Source organism: Lontra canadensis, unplaced genomic scaffold, assembly GCF_010015895.1.
Source record: "Lontra canadensis isolate GAN:19392208 unplaced genomic scaffold, GSC_riverotter_1.0 scaffold53, whole genome shotgun sequence".
Lineage (NCBI taxonomy): Eukaryota > Metazoa > Chordata > Mammalia > Carnivora > Mustelidae > Lontra > Lontra canadensis.
Window position 1 is genome coordinate 6,669,639 of NW_022631047.1, and position 19,111 is coordinate 6,688,749.

Below are 19,111 nucleotides of genomic sequence, written 5' to 3' on the forward strand. Positions count from 1 at the left end.
TTTTATTCAGATGCAGAAGGATCCTCTTTCTCAAGATCTAATTGCCCATCATATAATTCTTTTAAAAAGGATAGAAATTATCGAAGGCACTGGAAATCGGTAAGAGCCAGACAGAGAAACTGCTTACCTGCTGTCACCAGCATTTGCCACATACAGCTTCCCCAAAAGGCAAACCACGATGAGCGCCGTGCAGCCCCCAGATATATTATATGAGCTCCTCTCTCGTTCTATCTGAAGGTCCTGGAGAAAGAAAACAAAGTCAGTGCTGGAATGGACAGGAACTCTTATCAAAGACTTTCTGAACCTCACTCCCTCGACACAGCTCTTTGAGTCTGAATGCGCTTCAAAGATGGGACAAGAAAATCTTCTGTACTCTTCTACCACCTGAAGAGCACTTCTCACTGAGGACACGGATGTAAGACCGTGGTCTACGAGACCATCTGCAGACCAGATACAGGAAACAAGGAATGGCAAACAGATCTAATCTGAACAAAAGCAAGAAAAAGAAAACCAACTGCATTTAATAAATGTAACTTGTGGAAAATGTAGTCTTTGTATGGACTGCCTGAGCTGCCACATGAGAAATACTGAAAGGCCAAGTACTTGAACCAGAGCAATGTTTTTAACCCCAAAGTCTCCAACAGTTGCTTTTACAGCTAGGTAAGAGAAGTAACTTGAAGGACGGTGTCCTCTACTCAAAGCAGGCAGAGTCTACCCTCTGTCTTATTAATCAAAGATAGAAGCTCCCAAACTCTGATCTGACTTCACCCTCCCCCAGCTGCTGGTTCACAGCAGGGACACACATTCGCAGCAACAGCCAGTATTTCCCGAGCCCGGCTTCTGTGTCAGGCCGGGCGCGAAGTCCAGTACATAGAGAATCTCAGCGGATCCTCACAACCGTATTATTATTATTATTATTTTTAAAGATTTTATTTATTTATTTGACAGAGAGAGATCACAAGTAGTCAGAGACGCAGGCAGAGAGGAGGGGGGGGGGAAGCAGGCTCCATGCTGAGCAGAGAACCAGGACCCTGAGATCATGACCTGAGCCGAAATAAGAGGCTTAATCCACTGAGCCACCCAGGTGCCCCTTCAAAACCGTATTATTAACCTCAATGTTTGGATGCAGAAGGCGGGTAACCTGCCCATATTTACCTGGTTGGAATTTGGATTTCAATCTTGTTCTCCTCCTCCAAGGTTTATTATTACCTGCCACCTAATGAGGCTTCCCCAAGACAATGAAAAATTGACCAAGACTCCCATGGACAGAGAGATATCATCCAAGACAGAGGTGTCTGTGAAATCCCGCCTCACTGACAGAAGCATGGTTCCATGACCTGAGAAAAATGTGAGCTGAGCTAGGAAAACAAAATGAATGTTGGCTAAAATAACGCCAGACATTCCCATGGTAGTCGAAGGTTGGGGCAGAGGGAGGGAGGAGGAAACAGATGAGGAAGTTGTGCTCTGGCTGATTCTAGGATGTCCCTGGTAGACAAAGGGCCAGGGCACTTCTCTGGTTCTTAGAAAGCCACAGAGTTGCAACTATGTGGCTTTGACCAGCCTCCTCGTAGAGAAGGGAGGAGATAATCCAGTAAGCCAACACTGATCAGCAAATGCTTGGCGCTGGGTCGGGGGGGGGGGGGTGGCGCACAGTGGTGGTAATACACGGTCAGATAAATTGCCAGTGAGAAACTGGAAACAGGAGAAGAGCCAGAGCTGAGGAGACAGATGAAGACCAGTACACTGTTCAAAAAGAGATAAAAAGTACAAAAACAGGATCTGGGAGAAACTAACTTACTGGGGATCAACTGGGTTGGGGCGGGGGGGAAGGCTGAGGAACCATGGGAGTAAGAATGTGTGTATGTAGGACATAGTAGTTTAGAAGTGAAGAAAAACTCCAGCTGTAGAGTCAAGCATGAGGACCACTCTTGAAGACTGTGCCAGATTTAAAAAATGTACTCAAACCCTGTATCCATTAGTTTATTAGAGGACTACTGTATTAAACTGGATGCTATGTGTGACGGGCTGAGCGGGCCATTTGGATCCTTCCTGGGGCCAGAAGCTTCATGACTGAGAACAGAGACCTCTATTGCTTGCTGCTAGACCCTTAACACCTATACCAGGCCAGGTTAAAAAAAAAAAAAAAAAAAAAAAAGATAGTTCTTAATCTGTTAAACGGGCAAATGAAGAAATACTTTTGGACATGCCCAGGTTTCTAAATTACGTCCTCACCACCTGACCCCTGTTAGTAATTCACAAAGGAAAAGCTTACAGTGCAAGCAAATGCTCACTGAAATGATGATTAAGTTGGAACCCATGCCTCACTTCAGATGCAGCCCGCTGACGAGAATGAATGAATGGTTACCAGGTCCTGCACGGGAAGGCAGGAGCCTGGAGAGCGAGGAGAAGGAGGGGCAAGGACAGCAGCCAAGAAGACCATCAATGGGGAAGTGAAAGGGAAAGAAAATGTCAAGGTGTCGGAAGTTCAAACAATGCATGAGAACAGAACCAACAACCCAGTTCACAAAGCAGTTGTGGACGGATATATTCCCTTTCTTTTGCATTTAAATAAGTACTATAAAGTTGATGTTCTGATAGACAAATATTTCAGCCAATTAATATATAAACTTTTATATCAAGTCCACACTTGATACTACTACTCCATAACTGTTTTTAATATACTGGAAGGAATTGCTGAGGGTAACAGAAAGTGTCCTTTCATATCCAGAATCAACGTCTGTTTGAATACCTAATGCCTGAATAAAAGACCATTTTTATTAAAAAAAAAAAAAAACCCACAACAAAACCCATGAGCACTCAACTGCTTGCATGCTCTACACAGGCTGGAGTGTGAACAAGCCTCAAAAGACTGACATCCCTGGTGCAATCCAAAAGAAAATGCTTTGGTACACAGAGTCCGAGTAAAAGCACCGTCCATGGCAAAAATCTCCACTGGGACGCAGACAAGTTCATTCTGCATCACATGTGCATTATTTGTCATGGTTAACATTACAAGAAAACCTGATTATAATATTATTTAATCCTTAAGAAAAAAATCAAGGCAAGAATGTACATACGACACTATGATTTTCTGCTACAGCGGAGTTCCTATCTGCCTTCAATTTGGGGGGAAACGCTCCTGTTAGCTTGCCCAATTACTCCCTTGCTATTACATTAATAGTGTGATTCAATATTTTTTTCTAATTGATTCCATCATTTCTTTCATCTTTTCCTATATTTCAACTACATTCCCTCTGTAGTTTCCCCACCATAAGGAGCGCTAAATTTGGCAGCACCATCACTTAAACAGTGGATTAATGTCTAGCTACTTTGTATCCAGGAAACTTTGCTAATATGTTCATGCTTTCATCACCCCCCACCATTTGTGTGGTGAAACACGTATGTGTGCAGATGCACATGTGTGCGCACATGCTTTAATTACATGTATGCTCTCTGGGATTTGAAAGAGTCCAGACTTGGTGATTAGGATATGAAAGATGTGTTTCCATAGACTTCATCCCCCTGAAGGATTCACTGACATTAAAATACACTCTTCTATTTCTTCTAAAACTGGGTGTAACTAGAACATATTCTAAAAATAATTGCTTCCCCTCCCCTCCTTAGAAGCCAAAATAGCACATTTATTTTTTCCTACACCACCTACTCCTCTTTAAAAGATGTTTCCCAAAATCTTAGTACTGAAAGGAACATTAAAGGACCATCTGCATGGTTCTTTTACTACCAGATCAAACATGATAAATGAAGTCAATAAAGATATTTACTGCTGAATTAGCTACCCATTTTCTTTAAACCCTCAACTTTTCCAATTAGCTTAAGCTACTCACACTTCACATAAAAATATATACACACACACATATAAATAAATGTATAGTTATTATTATATGTTATAAAGCCTCAGGTTTGGGTATATTTTCAAAAAAATCAATGAAATCATGGGAAAACCTGTGCACTGCTTTGTGCTAAATATGGACCAATTTGGAATATTTCCCCATGTTAGCTGTAAACAAACCCGAAGACATAAGTCTAGAATAACTTATCAGCAAAACACAGGCATGTACTATCATTCCTTTTCAACTATGACCTAAAAGGACCAACTTACACACTCAAAATATTCAATTAACAAGATTGTTTTATCTGCTCAGTCAAGAGTCCTACAGACCTCTCAGAGCCACCTTGTATTTAAGCAGGACTGATTTATCCTGTGTTGCATCTGTCTAAGTACTACATTTAAGCCAGGACTATTTCTAAATCTTAAGAATAGTTCCAATTTCTAAAGACTTCGGATTTTATTTTGCTCCCTTTTGTTTCAAAGAAGGCAATGAAGGAAAATAAGATGTGTGAAATGAGACTAATTCTGCAGGAAAAGAACTGCAAGAGAGAAAATATATTGCTTGGGATGGTTGTAATTTGGTTTGAAAGTCCCAGAGATGATGCAACTCCAGGATCATTCTTTGTTTCCTACCAATTTCAGGTTCCAAATGGACAGCAATATCAAACAACGGAAGGGAATGAGTGCTGGGTAGTTTCAATAGGACTTGGCAGCTCCACACAGATGGGTTAAAACACGGTTCTGAGCACATTGCTAATAGTGTCAGTCACAAATAATAAGATTCTGCATGGTTTCAGTATCTGGGTCTGATTTTGGTTTATTCTGAGAACAAGCCAATCTGTCAGCCAGGCAATGGGAAGGAAAAAAAACACCCCCAGTATTGCCTCATGTTGCCACCTTCTGGCTGTTGGTAGAATCACACGCTCATTCCTTCTTGGAGGAATTTCCTGTTCTACCAAAAACAAAGACAAAACAAAATTAGCTTAATTAAACACAGACAGACATGCAGGTCCATAACTTACCATGAATATGGCAATTCTGGAAAACACTAGGATTTATAAACTATAAATAAGCTTTGCATTTATCCTCTTTTTCACTGCAGTGTCACCATATGGTTTGTTTTTGTTTTTGGACCAATAAATCCAAGCTCAGTGCTATTTCCAGTCATTAGCTCAGTAACAGGAAGATGTGTGGTAGTTTTACAAGGGAAAATACTGCCATTTTCTTCCTTTGTAACAAGCAAACTTCTAAAATATTCTTCACTCTGGTGATGAATCCATACCCACACTGATAAAGGAAATAGGACAGAATTGTGAAATTCCTCCTGCCTGTGTCCAGAACTCAAATCCCATGGGTGGTAGGCTACAAGGCTCATCTGTGCTGCCTGTGCTGTGATTCCAAGAAAGCCGGGATCTCCTGCAAAGGCCAGTCGTGGAAGCGACCTCCCTCATGAGTGTGAAATGCTGATGATGAGACTCTGTTTGGGGAGGGTGGGCAAGCAAGGAAAAGACTGACATCAGGATAGAGAAGACAGTTATCATCCGGGGCCCAGCAATAGCCTAACACCACAGGTGACAAGACGCAGCTGCCGAAAGAGGCACCGTGACAAAGTGCCGTGGGGAAGCAGAACGGAGGTCATTTCAGAAGTTCCTGAGATTCTGGTCCTGTGGGAAACTATGGTTCGACTTCCACAGTGGACACAGGAAGAATGGACGATGCAGCCTTCTCAGTATGAAGGAAGATCCAAGATGAGATGTAATAAAGGGGGCCCAAGGGCAAACGTGCCTCCGCGGGAAAGCACAGGAAGGATCAGAGGCCAGGGGTCAGAGGTCACCTCCACCACAAGCCACACGCTGCGGGCAGGCAACTGGAGGATCAAAGAGGAAAGGAAAAGCAGTGACCTCAAAGCAGCTCACAGTATTTGATGAAACTGCTCTCATCTCCACTGGTTCAAAGCGTTTGCTCCACTGCTGGTAGTCTATATTTTGCGACGAGTACCTAGTTTTTCCTGGAAATCAATGTTCCTTATTCTGGCGTGGTGTTTCTAAGTCTTTTTAACCAATCCTTCCTTTTAGATAGGTATCTGCATTTCACCACCTCACTTCACTCCAGAATATCAAAATAAATGAGATACCATATATCTATATGCATAAAACGTGTGACTCCAAATGCCCCCGGACATAAAAGCTAACCTTTTATTTCCAGACCCCATGGTATCTAGAACGCTAGCTATAAAACAGAGCCTCAATAAATACTAGTGATTGAGGACACTGCAGAGGGACAGACCAAAGACCTTTGACTCTACACTGCTAAGCTGCTATTCATAAAGCAAACACCCAAGTGAAGGGTGAGCTTTGCCTTTAAAGATACTGTAAGTGACTTCTGAATCTGAGGAAGGGTAGCGGCAAAGCTGTCATCAGTGAGGCAAACTGGAGGCTTAGGAGCTGGGCTTAGGGAATTTTCAGGGATGAAAAGTGCAAGAGAAAGTAAAAAAGCCACAAAACTGAAAATAACGGCATCTTATTTAATACTGAGTTTCTCCTACTACAGAGGATCAGAACAGCACAGAACCGGCAATATGTAAAGAACACCTAGAAAGAGGAAAGCTAGAAAGTGGCTGGCTCCTGTGAGGAAAAAATTTAGAAATGCCCAAGAAATTCCAAACGTGCCCCACTCTGAAAGGGCCAAGGAGAAACCAGCAAGACCAGGCCAACAAGGTAAGGAAATCAACTGCATGTTGGGCATTTCAAAAAACCAAAGTTTGCCTTCAAACACGGACTCTCAAAAATATCATACTGCAAAGGGGAGTAAAGAAAGAGTATCTTCTATGAGCTGGCAATGGCCTTTCAGGCCATGAAGTTGAAGGTATGCTGTGTAATTTCTGTGTTATGGGTTGTAAAGCTCACCGCCAGTAACTTAATGTTTAAGTTGGGCACATTTCTGTGACACTGAGTAGGTTTTTCCTGAAGTCCCCCACGAAGCAAAGGAAAAACAAGGGCCTCTTTCTATAATAAGACATCATCCAAACAGGAACACTTTTGAGAATAAAAGGGGACAGTATATTAATAATTGCTCTGGGCCAAAAGGCACTGACTGGCTCAGTCCCTAGGAGGACAGACAGTACGGCCACCCTAGCAAGCACCATGCAAAGCAATGACAAATATTGTCATTTAATAAGGCCAAGCACATGGTACAATGCCTAGGTAGGTCTCCGGCATGCTGGTGGCTAGAGAGACAATCTGAGAAAAACTTGAGTGTGAAGCAGCAGCTGCAGGCTGGGATGAACTGGAGATGAGATATGGCTTAAGGCCAAAAATTCATAATACAGCACACCAGGTCTTTCCAGAGCAACTCTCCAATTCACCTTCCATCCATCATTCCTAACTTTGACACCGGCTTGTTGCCTTAGGCCCATCTGGGTTCTCTGATGTAGTTGTCCATGTAAATGGCCTCCTGTGTTTTGTCTGCTTCATTTTTAACTCAATTTTTATTTTTATTACCTCATTTTTACCTGGATTAAATATTTAGCATTCTGAACATCAGGGTCAAGAAACACTTATTCCCATTAGAGCTTCTATGACAGCTGGGGAATGAGATTTTAAACAAAGCCCGAGTAGTTGTCAATTTTACTACCTTGATGCTTTTTTCCCCTAAATAATACCCCCCCCCACCCTCCACCCAGCATCACTTTCCCAAGGGAACACTTCCCTTCATGTCTTTACTGGACTCCTACTTCACCCTGCATTTCTTCACTCAACGTCCCTTCCACTTATATTTTACTTGTTAATACTCGTTTTTGCCTAGTTTGTTCAATGCTCTTTTCCCAATTAGGCCTAGCACAGTTAATTCTGATCAAATATTTATTGGTTGAATGAATTACATGGGCAAGTGAAATGATCTTTCTGCTGGCTAAGTCTTTAAGGTAAAAATTCCAGGTCATGAACCGACTGGTTAAAAGCCAGAAAAATTTAAAAAAGACAAGAATAAGGCCCTTTACTAAGCGTTTTTCTGAATAAGCCTCTCACTTCAAGTATAGTGGTTGCTAGTAACCCTTAGCCATTAATGGGCAGAAACAGCCAGAGACCACTGCAGAGGCCTGTCTCAAGGTGACATTGGCCTCTAGTGGATAGATCTGAGAATACAGCAGGTTCAAGTAAAAGATGTCTAAGGGCATAAGCAATTACAGAAGGAAATGAGAAAACCAAAGTTTCTTTTGTTTTTCACTTCTGTCATGTCAGCTGAGTTTTTCTCCCATTAAGAGAACAGCCTACTGTCACATTTTTACCTCAATTAAATATTTAGCATTCTGAACATCAGTGTCGAGAAACACTTATTCCCATCAGAGCTTCTGTGACAGCTGGGGAATGAGATTTTATATGAAGCCTGAGTAGAAGTCAACTTTACTACCTTGATTCCTTTTTTCCTAAAGAATCTTCTCCAGCTTCCTGGTGATCTTCTTGGGATTGAAGGCTACCAGACACTCCTGAGAGACAGGTGCATTTTAAGTCACCTGCTAATCAAAGGGTAAATATTTATATGACAAGGAAACACGGTGACCCAAGAGGGGACGCATAAAAGTGAGGATAGGATGCAAATACCAGGTGTGAACATATGAACTATTTTGCCTTAGAAACAAATCAGATGGCAAGGCGCTGTGCAACATTATTTTTTTCTCCTTAGCACACAGCCTAATTGCGGAATGCGCACTCTGTGTACACTCCATTCTGGGGAGGTGCTCCTAGCTGTTCGTGCTTCATTTAACAACAGTTTGTCATCACTTCTGAATGCCCAGGGTATTGTTGTTGTTCCTGTTGTTAAGATTTTATTTATTTACTTGAGAGAGAGAGAAAGATCACGAGCAGCAGTGGGAGGGGTAGAGGAAGAAGCAGACTCCCTGGTGATCAGGGAGCCGGAATGAGGCTCGATCCCAGGACCCTGGGATCAGGACCCCAGCAATGGCAGACACTTCACTGACTGAGCCCTCCCAAGTACCGAGTCTCCAGGCTTTAAGAATACAGCACACTCACTTTACTCATATCATTATGACATCTTTAAATACTTCTTCTCTATTACCTGCATACAGGCTGTTGCTCAGGAAAGAAAAATCTCTGGAACCAAAGTAACAGCGTCAGTAGAAAGTGAGCTCAGAGAGGGAAGGGGGTGGTCCAGTGGGTGGTCCCTCTCCAGGCGTAGGGTCAGGGAACACCATGAAAGCAGCTGCACTCCCTCCCTATGTGTGTTCTCAGGACTGAGACTGAGAGGGAAGGAGGCTGAATTCTTTGATAAGACACATCCGCATTTAAACACACAAATAAATCCATGTTCCCCAGTAAAGCCGGTGATCTCGGATATTAGCCCCTTGATTCTCCTTCAGCAGCTACGTTTTGTTTTTGTTTTTAAAGCACTGAGAACCACATGGCCAATCATGGTTACAGTAGCTGTTCTCGGATCAGTTTTGTATGGGAAAGGTACTTCTAAGCACTTGACTAAAGTGCCGTTTCCCCCAAACACCTGGAATTCATACACATGTGTCAGACAGATGGCAAGGACGCTCGAGTTTCAGTTAAGTGGAATTGTACCAGCTGGCATCAATGAGTCTGCAGAAAGAGAAGCCATAATGCTTACCTTTAAAAAGCCTGTTACGTCATACACTATCCCTCCCTTTCATCTTCTTAATTTTGCCAGTATGCCATGCCAGGAACTCTTACTGCCACCCTCTCCTAAGAGTGGAGGCCTGTTATCAAAGGGACATCCATGCGGAGCCACACAACTAGAGGGCAGGTCAGAGACCTGCCCTTCCAGGGAACCTTCTAGAAGAAGCATGGATTTGGCTTAAGCGAGGGCCTCCACCCAGATCCCTGGACCCTTCCGCGACACCTACCATTTCCTTAAACGCACTTTCCAGCGCCCCGATGACCAGGCACTCGTGAGGGATCTTCTTCTCGGTGAAGAAGCGCGTGGGCGGGGTGCTGGGGGAGCCGGGCGCCCCCACGCCTCCGCGGAGCGAGGCCGCGCGGGTCAGAGTCCGGCTGTGCGCGGGCGTGTTTTCGGGCTCCTCGCCCAGGCAGGTGGGCGGCAGGACGGCAGAGTTCTTGAGAATCTCCACGATGTCCTGCAGCTGCTCCGTGACATGGTGCTGCAGCAGGCGGGAGGCCACCACCGCGGCCCCGGACCCTGCGTGACCGTCAAACAGCGACCAGTAGTGGCAGGAAACGCCTTCTGATTCCTGGGGGAGGGAGGTGACAGGGAGTGAGAACCTGGGTGGTCAGGGCCCCAGGGTCACACTGACGCAGCGAGGTGGGGCGCTCAGCACATCCACTTCTGATCTGTCTTTGGTTGGCAAACAATGGGGGTCAAAACCCGGCAAAAAGGCTCAGGGATTTGTCACTGCTGTGATCACCACCCGGGGGATGGAGCGGTCCTTGCTTCTCTGCCTGCAGGACGAGCCCAAATTACCAAGCAAGCTCAGCAACTACTTTGTGGCAAGATCCACCTTGATTTGATGTACGGATGTTTGATGTCAAACTCCATGCCAGCAGGCAAGTCTTTAGGAGTCCAGCTTTAACCCCCAAGTCCTCATTGCCCTCTGCAACCCCAGAGCAGGCTTGGTTTGGTCTTTGGAGGAAGTCAAGCTCTTTTTTGCAGATTCTTCAAGAGGAAATCAGTAGACCCATTTTTCCCCCTTTAGAGCCTTTCCGCTCTCAGATACCTGCCCCATCCTCTTTGATCTACATCCTATATTTTTAGAACATGTTCTCCCCTTAGACACCCAGTCTAAGATGCAGCCAATTCTAATCTCCTTCTCTTATTTCCTGCCTCCCTCAGTTTCCCAGCTGGTACCCAACATCTTTGTTTCTTCCTCTTCCTATCCTAAAGCTACACATTCCCACGTTCCCTCACTTACCATGGATTTCATCTTGGAGTTATTTCTAGACTATTTCAAATGAATGTTTTTAAAAACCATGTCTGAATTACACATGCCTAAGATCTTAGCTATAGGGAAAAAAAGCTTAAATTAAATGCATTAATTACTTTATTGAATAGGTAAGATGCATTGGTAATTAAACAGGTAGGGTGTATATAACATCTACTTCTAACTACTAGCGTATACACCCCCACAGCAATAAATATCAAATCCTTTTCTAGCTAAAGCCATTAAATAAAGTTCTTTTGGTCTATCTTAGAATGATGCTGGAAGATACCACATAGTTATGGTGACATATGCCACTGCTCCATTTGTGCCTTTTAAATTTCACTTTTAATTCTGTGCCACGTGCTGAGAAAAAAAAATTGATTTTTAGTCAACAAATACTGTGCATTCCCTACGTGACAGGTGCAAAGTGGACAGGGGATAAAAAAACTTGCTGGAAGCCATATCAGATATGGTCTGATCTTAATAATCCAGTGAGGAAAACACATACTGATCAAATAATCACACAAACATAAGATCAGAATTCTAGTGAGGGCTACAAGGAGAGGTTCTTGGCTCCTGGTGCCTCCAGGAGGCCAGCTTGCAGAAGGGGACTTGGAGGAGGTTTCCCGGGGACATGCAGCCTAGCCTAAGAGCTGTTTAGAAATTCACAAGACAATGATGGGGAAGGAGAGACCACAAGGCAGTAGAAACAGCAGGTGCCAAGGCCCTGTGGTAGGAAGGTGCATGATGTACCTGTGGTAGGAAGGTGAGACGAGATGAAACCATACCATGTGACTGAATAGAGGAGTGAAACAGGAAAGGCATGGGGGAGAAATGAGGCTATAGAGGGACGTGGCAGCCAGACCACTCAGTCCTCCCAGGACACATGCAGGATCTTGGCTTTAGACTAAGAGTAACAAAGACCCATTGGCTGAGGTGGGTGGGAGGGTAACAAACTTAATTTATGTTTTTAAACGATCGCTCAGGCTACGCCATGAGGATTAGGAAAGAGTAAAAGTGAGGATGCCAGCTAGGAGGTGAATAACACCCTAAAAAGACATTCAAATTCAGGCAGTAAGAAACACTTATGAATGAGTAAAAGCACTCGAACTCAGAGGGCAGTAGAAAGAACAAGGACTTCAGAATTAGAAGATGTGAGTTCTAATGGCATTGTCAGTACCAATCAGTGGGCGTGGGAGGCAGACCAAGGTGAGAAAGGCAGTAAAGGTGTTCGACCCTGGCTGGGTCACTCCAGAGCCGGACATCCCTAGTGCTCAGCTGGACCATGTCTGCCTAGTACGTAAGCAGCAGGCATTAGCTCGCTCACAGGGAGTGGGTATTTAGCAAGGGTGAATGGTGATTTATGCCTGTGGAGTAGATAAGTAGTCTCCCTTGTGTGTGACTGCTATCACTACCATGATTTCACCTCAGTCACTTTCTGAGCTTTAGTTCTTCACCAACATGAGAAGCTACTGTAGAAGAGTCCAATGCCTCTGCTAAACTCCGAAAGTTCAATAATCAAGAAGTATCAATCCATGTTACGGGGGGAGGTGGGGGAAGAAGCTGGGCCCTGAAGATGGGACAAGAAGAACTGGGAGGGAATGAGAGCTGATAGAGCAGCCAGTTGAGGAAAATACCAGGAGGCTTGGGCTGTATGTCTGACTGTGGTACTTGCTTACCTAGTATCCACTCTTTTGGGTGGAACTTCCAGGAAAGCTATTCTTTTCCTGATAAAAGGAACAGCTCAAGTGGCCTGGCCTTTGCCCTTTACCCATCTCTGCTTCCTTCCTGCCTGGGTCACAGAAGCAACACCTGGAGGTAGAGTAACCCTCTTGCAAAACCGGCTGAAACCTGCTGTTCGAGGTAGTGGGACAGGAAATCTGAAGGAGCCAGGGCGCTTGGTGTCTTGCTTGGGATGCCACACGGGCCCTCAACAGCCTGCCTTCTGGGCTCCCTGTCTGCGGGCTTCATGACATTTTGATAAGCCGCTGTTGCCAGCTTCTGTAACAAGAGCTGGGGACAAGGAGATGAAAGGAGGTGCATGTTTATCTAGTATTCTGGGACCTGGGGCATGCATGGCGGGAAGGAGGAGTGAGAGATAAGGAATGCAAGAGCACACAAAAGAAGAATGAAAAGTAGGTAGAAGTGGCTATCAACCAGGAATAAAACTGAAACCCCTGGAAAAAGTTCTTAATGTAGGGCATCTGTGGATAGAATTCAGTGAACCTATATTTTCACCAGCCTCTGAAATTTAGCATTTCCTCTTATTATGAATGTGAGGCAATGAAGCATCATGGGATTAGCAATTCCTATGACCTGGTCACCAAGAGAAACAATGACTGTCATTCTACACAGCCTGAATTATTGTTCATGCTCATTATTACTTTGCAGTAGTCGGAGTTATTACACTCACCATGAGCCCTTGTTACTTGCTGCATTAGTAAAGTACATATTGCCATATTACACCCTCACAACTAGGAAAAAGTGGCAAAAGAAAGGGATTTTTTGCTTATCACATCTAATTCCCCAAAAGTCCCAAGGCTGCTTGAATAAAAACTGCCCACACAGTCCTTCTGCACCCAATTTAAATGAAAACCCAGCAAACACTGTTAAGGAAGCTGTGGGCAGGGCCAGTGAGGGACGAAATAGGACCAGCTGTGTCCATGACTCAGATTCTGTTACACCTAAAGTATCATGTTTCTAGAATCATGATTTGATTCAAAGAAGATCAGACCCCATGAAATAACGAGGCACACGGCAATGCAATGCTACTATATTTTTTAAAAAGCAACTCTGACATTTTTCTGATGAGTAATCCAACCATTTCCTTCAACAAGGCAAAGCATTCTGAAGGCACTGCAGCAACAACCCGCTGTTGAACTCTCTGGGCAATTTTTAAGCAGTCAAGAGAAAAACCAGACTGGGGGACTTCTGAAGCAGGGCCGAGAAGGGCAACACCCAGCTTCGGAGAACACCTTAGCACAGCAGGGCTAGAAACGCTGGCATAGCTACTTTTAAATGCAATTAGTCATTTTCACAGTGAAAACTTGTAAGACATAGTTTTTCGACAAAGAAAGTTTGTTTCTAACTGGAGACTGAATAAATCCAGCACTGTTGGATGCACGGTTCACTCCCAGCCCAATTCAGTCAGTTTCTCTGAAGGTGGAGCCCTACCACTGATCGTTTATTTAAGCTCCCCAGGGGATTCTAAAGTGCTCCCCAAATTGAGAACCCCCGTACTAACAGAAGGGGGTTCAAGCAGTTCCGGAGACCCTCCTCCTAGTCTCAAATCTGCCATTCTCTGTGTGACCTTGGAGGAGTCACTCACATCACCCTGAACTGACCAGAACAGCAGGGTCCAAACTGTGTTTCGTGTTTCCAAACTGTACCACTTAGGAAAGAGGAAGTGGGCGTTTAAAGGATAAGTCCCAGTGACGGTTATTTCAACCAGAGCAGCACAGATGCATCGGTTACAAACATCAGGGGTTTGCAGAAGACTTTGGACAAAAGGAATCAACTGCTGAGGACAATTTTTGAAAGCTTTTGAACTAGGTAAAACCGAATTCATCAAGAGACTTCAAAATCTTCAGTGTCCGTCTGTGGCACAGAACTTCAAGTGAGAGATCTATTATTTGGGAAACTACAGCCACCAAGTGGGCCCTCTCCCACATGCTCTAGATGCCAACTTAGCTCTTAATGCCTAAGAGATCATCAGGTCACAGAAACATCGAGTTATGGGGCCACAGCACCCTTTCCAGTCATGTAATAAACCTTACACAGCAGGCAGTATTCTAAATGCTTTATCAATATTAGCACATTTAATCCTACCATAACCCATCCTGGGAGTAGCCACCCTATGATGTGTGGTAATTATTCCCAATTTATAGAGGTGGAAAAGGAGGGACAGAGAGTCTCACTGTTCAAGATGACCACCTAGTAAGGGATGCAGCTGAGAGCAGGCTCCACGCTCTGAGCCATCAGCCCCTTGCCTAGCTGAATACCCTCACACACACTCCGCCTGCTCCTGGAGGGAATGCTTGCTCTCCTGTACACATGCCTCTTGGATCTGCTTCTCCTCTCTGCATCCCGAGTTGTAACCAGAGTGATTTTTTTCCTAAAACCCCAAATCTGACCATATTTCTTTGGCCAGCCTAACCTCCTCCTTCGTAGGCTGGCTCCAGTGTTTGAGCCAGTTTGCAGTCTCTGATGTAGTCTCTGATGGTCTCCCCACATTGTCACTCCAAATCTCACCCACCAAACTATGGCACTTGTAGCTCATCACAAACCACCCCCATCCTTTGCCTGAGTACCCCCCCCCGCCCCCACCTATCTCTTAGTACACATCTTAAATTTCATCTCCTTCTGGGAGCTCCCACTGCATCCTGAGCCCACCCTTTACAGCAGCACTCATCAAATTGTGCATGTCTGTCTGGTCACCTGCTTGGGCGATGACCGACTGAAAGACTATTCTAGAAAAAAGGAGCAACTAACAGGCAGTGCAGGTGTAAAGGGGACTTTATATGGCCTATGTGGACAGTGGCCTCATTAAGACCAGCCTTGAGGGCTAAGGCTGGAGGGAGATTCTGGGGTCAAGGCAGACCAAGGAGCTTCAATGTGAAATGCCTCTATGTGGAAGAACAAGGTGACAGCAGGCTTAAGGGGTGCCAATCCCATGGCATTCTGCAATGTGCTGCCAAGAAGGAAGCACTAGAATTTAGGAGGCTCACAGAGAACTGCCCTGAGGCAAAGACGGCCTAGGTCCGGATCGATGGGCCTAGAGAGGAGACTAAAGAATTCACAAGACACTTCAAAGAGCAGTATAAGGCTGGAATGGGCTGCATGTGTTTGAAATGGAACCAGGATCATAACAAAGAATTCAAATCTACTTTTGAAAGTGGCATGATCAAACAGGACATGCCATACATTGATTTTGAAAAAGATACAAGGACCCCCTTCTCCCGCACCCCCTTCTCTATTCAAAACAGTGCCATCAAATGTCATCAGGTAGGAACGTATGGTTTGATGTATAAAGTCTGATCTGAGAACCTTGAGGAAAGAACAATTCCTAAACGTCACACCCACATCAAGGGTGAATCAATGTCAGGGGAGAATCTGCAAAAGAGGTCTGAAAGATCACAAGTAGTATGAACATGATGCTTTCAAGTGTCTCAAATGTTCAACTTAATTGCAAACACACATCTATTTCATCATTGCATAGACTAGAACCTTCAGTGACTCCCTACTGCCCTGGGTCTCCTACGTGCTCGCATGGCTTATGGGTCCTACATGATCTAGTTGCTACTCCTTCCCCAGGGCCCTCTCTTGCTCTTTGTCAGTGGTCCTGATTGAGGCAGCCTAGATGTAGGGCCCCGGGAATCTCACAGGTGCTCCATGGAAACCAAAGGGACAAGACGCTGCCTTCTCTTCCTGTACCTGACTTGCTGAGTCTTATGGGCCTATAGGACCAGTTTAAAATACACACACTATTCCCTTCTAAGCTATGGAGACTTTTTTTTTCCCCAAGGAAGATTACAAAAAAGCAAAACATAAACCATATCCATCTCTCTGGAGCATATGCTGAAAACCACACCCTTTCTTCAGCTCCCATACACTGCTGGAATGCATGTACAATCCAGCATTGCTATATCCTTTGAACCACTGGCTAAAAGGCTAGGCATGCATGTGGGAAGAGGGAGAGCTGTGTTCACCACCTGCTTGGCTCAAGCAAAGGCACCAAATAGGGAAGCGAAGGCTTCCTCTGCGCACCCACCACACACACCCACCTCCCACCCGTCACACCGTTAGTCACTTTAGAAGGCATACATCCTCAGTTTGGTATTAGCTCAGGGAACACCATTCTGAGTTTATACGGTAAATACACAGGGTTTCATGTTTTACATATTCTACAGTACAAGGCTAACTTCATCACCGGTGACAATATACCAACACACCAGTGATTTTAAAAGTTGGGTCAGGGGCACCTGGGTGGCTCAGTGGTTTAAGCCTCTGCCTTTGGCTCAGGTCATGATCTCAGGATCCTGGGATCGAGCCCCACATCGGGCTCTCTGCTCAGCGGGGAGCCTACTTTCCCCTCTCTCTCTGCCTGCCTCTCTGCCTACTTGTGATCTCTGTCAAATAAATAAATAAAATCTTAAAAAAAAAAAAGTTGGGTCATTTACGTAATGCACTTTCAGATGAGTTAATACAAATCCTATCTGTTGTGAATATCTTAGCACAGAAAGAGCACAGGCTTTAAACCAAGACCACCCTGGGTTTGGGAATTTACTACTCTGTGATCTTGGGCACATTTCTTAACTCCTCTCACCTGTTTCCTTATTTAAAGAACAAGATGAAACTAGGACACAGACAGTAAGGATTCATTCATTTAATGTGTGTCTCAGAGTCTCTTATGTGCCAGGCTTATGCTGGACACCGGGGAGGTAGGAGAGAGGAAGAAAAAACCATGATCCCAAACTCCTGAGGCTAGCAGTCTAAAACGTGAATAGGTAACTACAAGTGTGCTAGACAGGGGGAGCGTGGGGTGCCAGAGGAGTGGATAATATTTATTAAATGTTCAGACAATTGTGGGTTATGGGAGGGGAAAAGAGTAGGACCATAAAGAAAGAACACGAGGAAGTGATTTACAGCGATGGGAATGTTGTATCCTGATTGATGATTACATGAATCTACATATATGTTGAAAACATAAAACTGCACACCAAAAGGTTAATTGTACATATAATTTTTTAAAGATTTTATTTATTTATTTGACAGAGATCACAAGCAGGCAGAGAGGCAGGCAGAGAGAGAGAGAGGAAGGGAAGCAGGCTCCCCGCTGGGCAGAGAGCCCGACCTGGGGCTCGATCCCAGAACCCCAGGACCACGACCTGAGCTGAAGGCAGAAGTGTCCAGCATCTAAAAGGACAACAACAACAACAAAAACAAAACCCTACAACAGTAATTACTTATACTCACTATTAAAGGGCCTGGGGAACAATGAGCAGGCAGGGCGCAGTAAGAGCTCCTATAACCAGGGGGACCAAGCCACACTTTAGCTCCTTACTTTCAACTCTGCCAGATGGGTGCTCATGTCCCTCTACCATACAGTTTTTTGTTTTTTGTTTTTTTTTTGTTTTTTTTTTTAGGATTTTACTTATTTACTTGACACACACACACAGACAGTGAGAGAGGGAATACAACAGGGGGAGTGGGAGAGGGAGAAGCAGGTCTCCCACTGAGCGGGACGCTTAATGACTGAGCCACCCAGATGCCCCTATACAGCTTCTGTTATTTCTTTTCTTAAGTTACTTCCCCTCTGAGAAGTCTGAATTCTAAGGATGCCTGATGATTACCTACAGTGTTTAATCCCCCCCATACCTCCATAAAATGGGCATCATTATCCCACTTCACCAGGGATTTAACCAGGGCATTGTTAAGTGACTCCTGCGATGGGGTGATGCCAGGATTTGAACACAGTCCTTCAGATTCCAAGTTAGGGAGGGGATCTTTCCAATTTCCCAGTACATACAACTTTGTGTCATTATCTCCCTGGCTTCTGTCCCTCTGTAGCCTTTAGTACTTCGGCACCATTTTCCCTTGCTGCTTATTAGAAATTGCATACACATCCTGGGCCATCAGCTGATTACCAAAACTTCGGACAGTGGCCCTGCATTCATCTCTGGTAGTATCAGAAAACGTCGCTGGGGCACCAGCCCCGGATGCCAAGTTCTACGCCTAAAAAGTCAACCCTCTCAAATTTAGAGTAGCATGCTCTTGACATAATGAATTTCAAAATTAGTATTATGTTTTAACAAGTGTTTACCTTGTTTTTGCTCCTGATGAACAGGAGTTAAACAGGTACTCCACTTTAAGGAAAGCAGTATCAGACCTTTTCCTGACTGACCACACACTTACATTTTGCAGCCATCACTTAATGTCTTACAAAAGAGCAACTCTGCAGCAGTTTTCTTATTGCATTCTGATTTACTGCCCCCTCCAAAAAAAAAAAAAAAAAAAGTCTTGTATATAACTGAGAACTCTCTCTCTCTCTCCCCCCCCCACCCCTTTTCAGGAATACAGGTGCAGCCAGATGAAGGAAGATTTCACAAGGTTGACAAACTGGGAGCTTCAAGTATACCGTCTCTCTTTCAGGATTTCTCTGAAGCAGGCCTGACAACCCTCTTTTGCAGAAGTTGTAGAAACTGACTTCTAAAAATATTTGCTTATTCCCTTTTCCCCATTTTCACAATCATCTATAATGCCAGAACTTAGATTAATGAGTTAAAGGCCCCCTTGGGCCTTTCAACAAGCTAAGCCTGCTCCCAACAGAAACGCACCCAGCGAACCGG

General features: G+C 44.5%; 1 protein-coding gene across 1 annotated transcript in view; it reads right to left on the minus strand.

Moving 5' to 3' along the window:
* PPM1H (protein phosphatase, Mg2+/Mn2+ dependent 1H) overlaps positions 1–19,111 on the minus strand; it is a 252,994-nt gene that overhangs the window by 120,394 nt on the left and 113,489 nt on the right. Inside the window, exons 3-4 of the mRNA XM_032874649.1 lie at positions 9,732–10,076; positions 128–240 (exon numbers count right to left, since the gene is read on the minus strand). Coding sequence (XP_032730540.1) covers positions 128–240; positions 9,732–10,076 — 458 coding nt within the window. The remainder of the gene's footprint in view (positions 1–127; positions 241–9,731; positions 10,077–19,111) is intronic.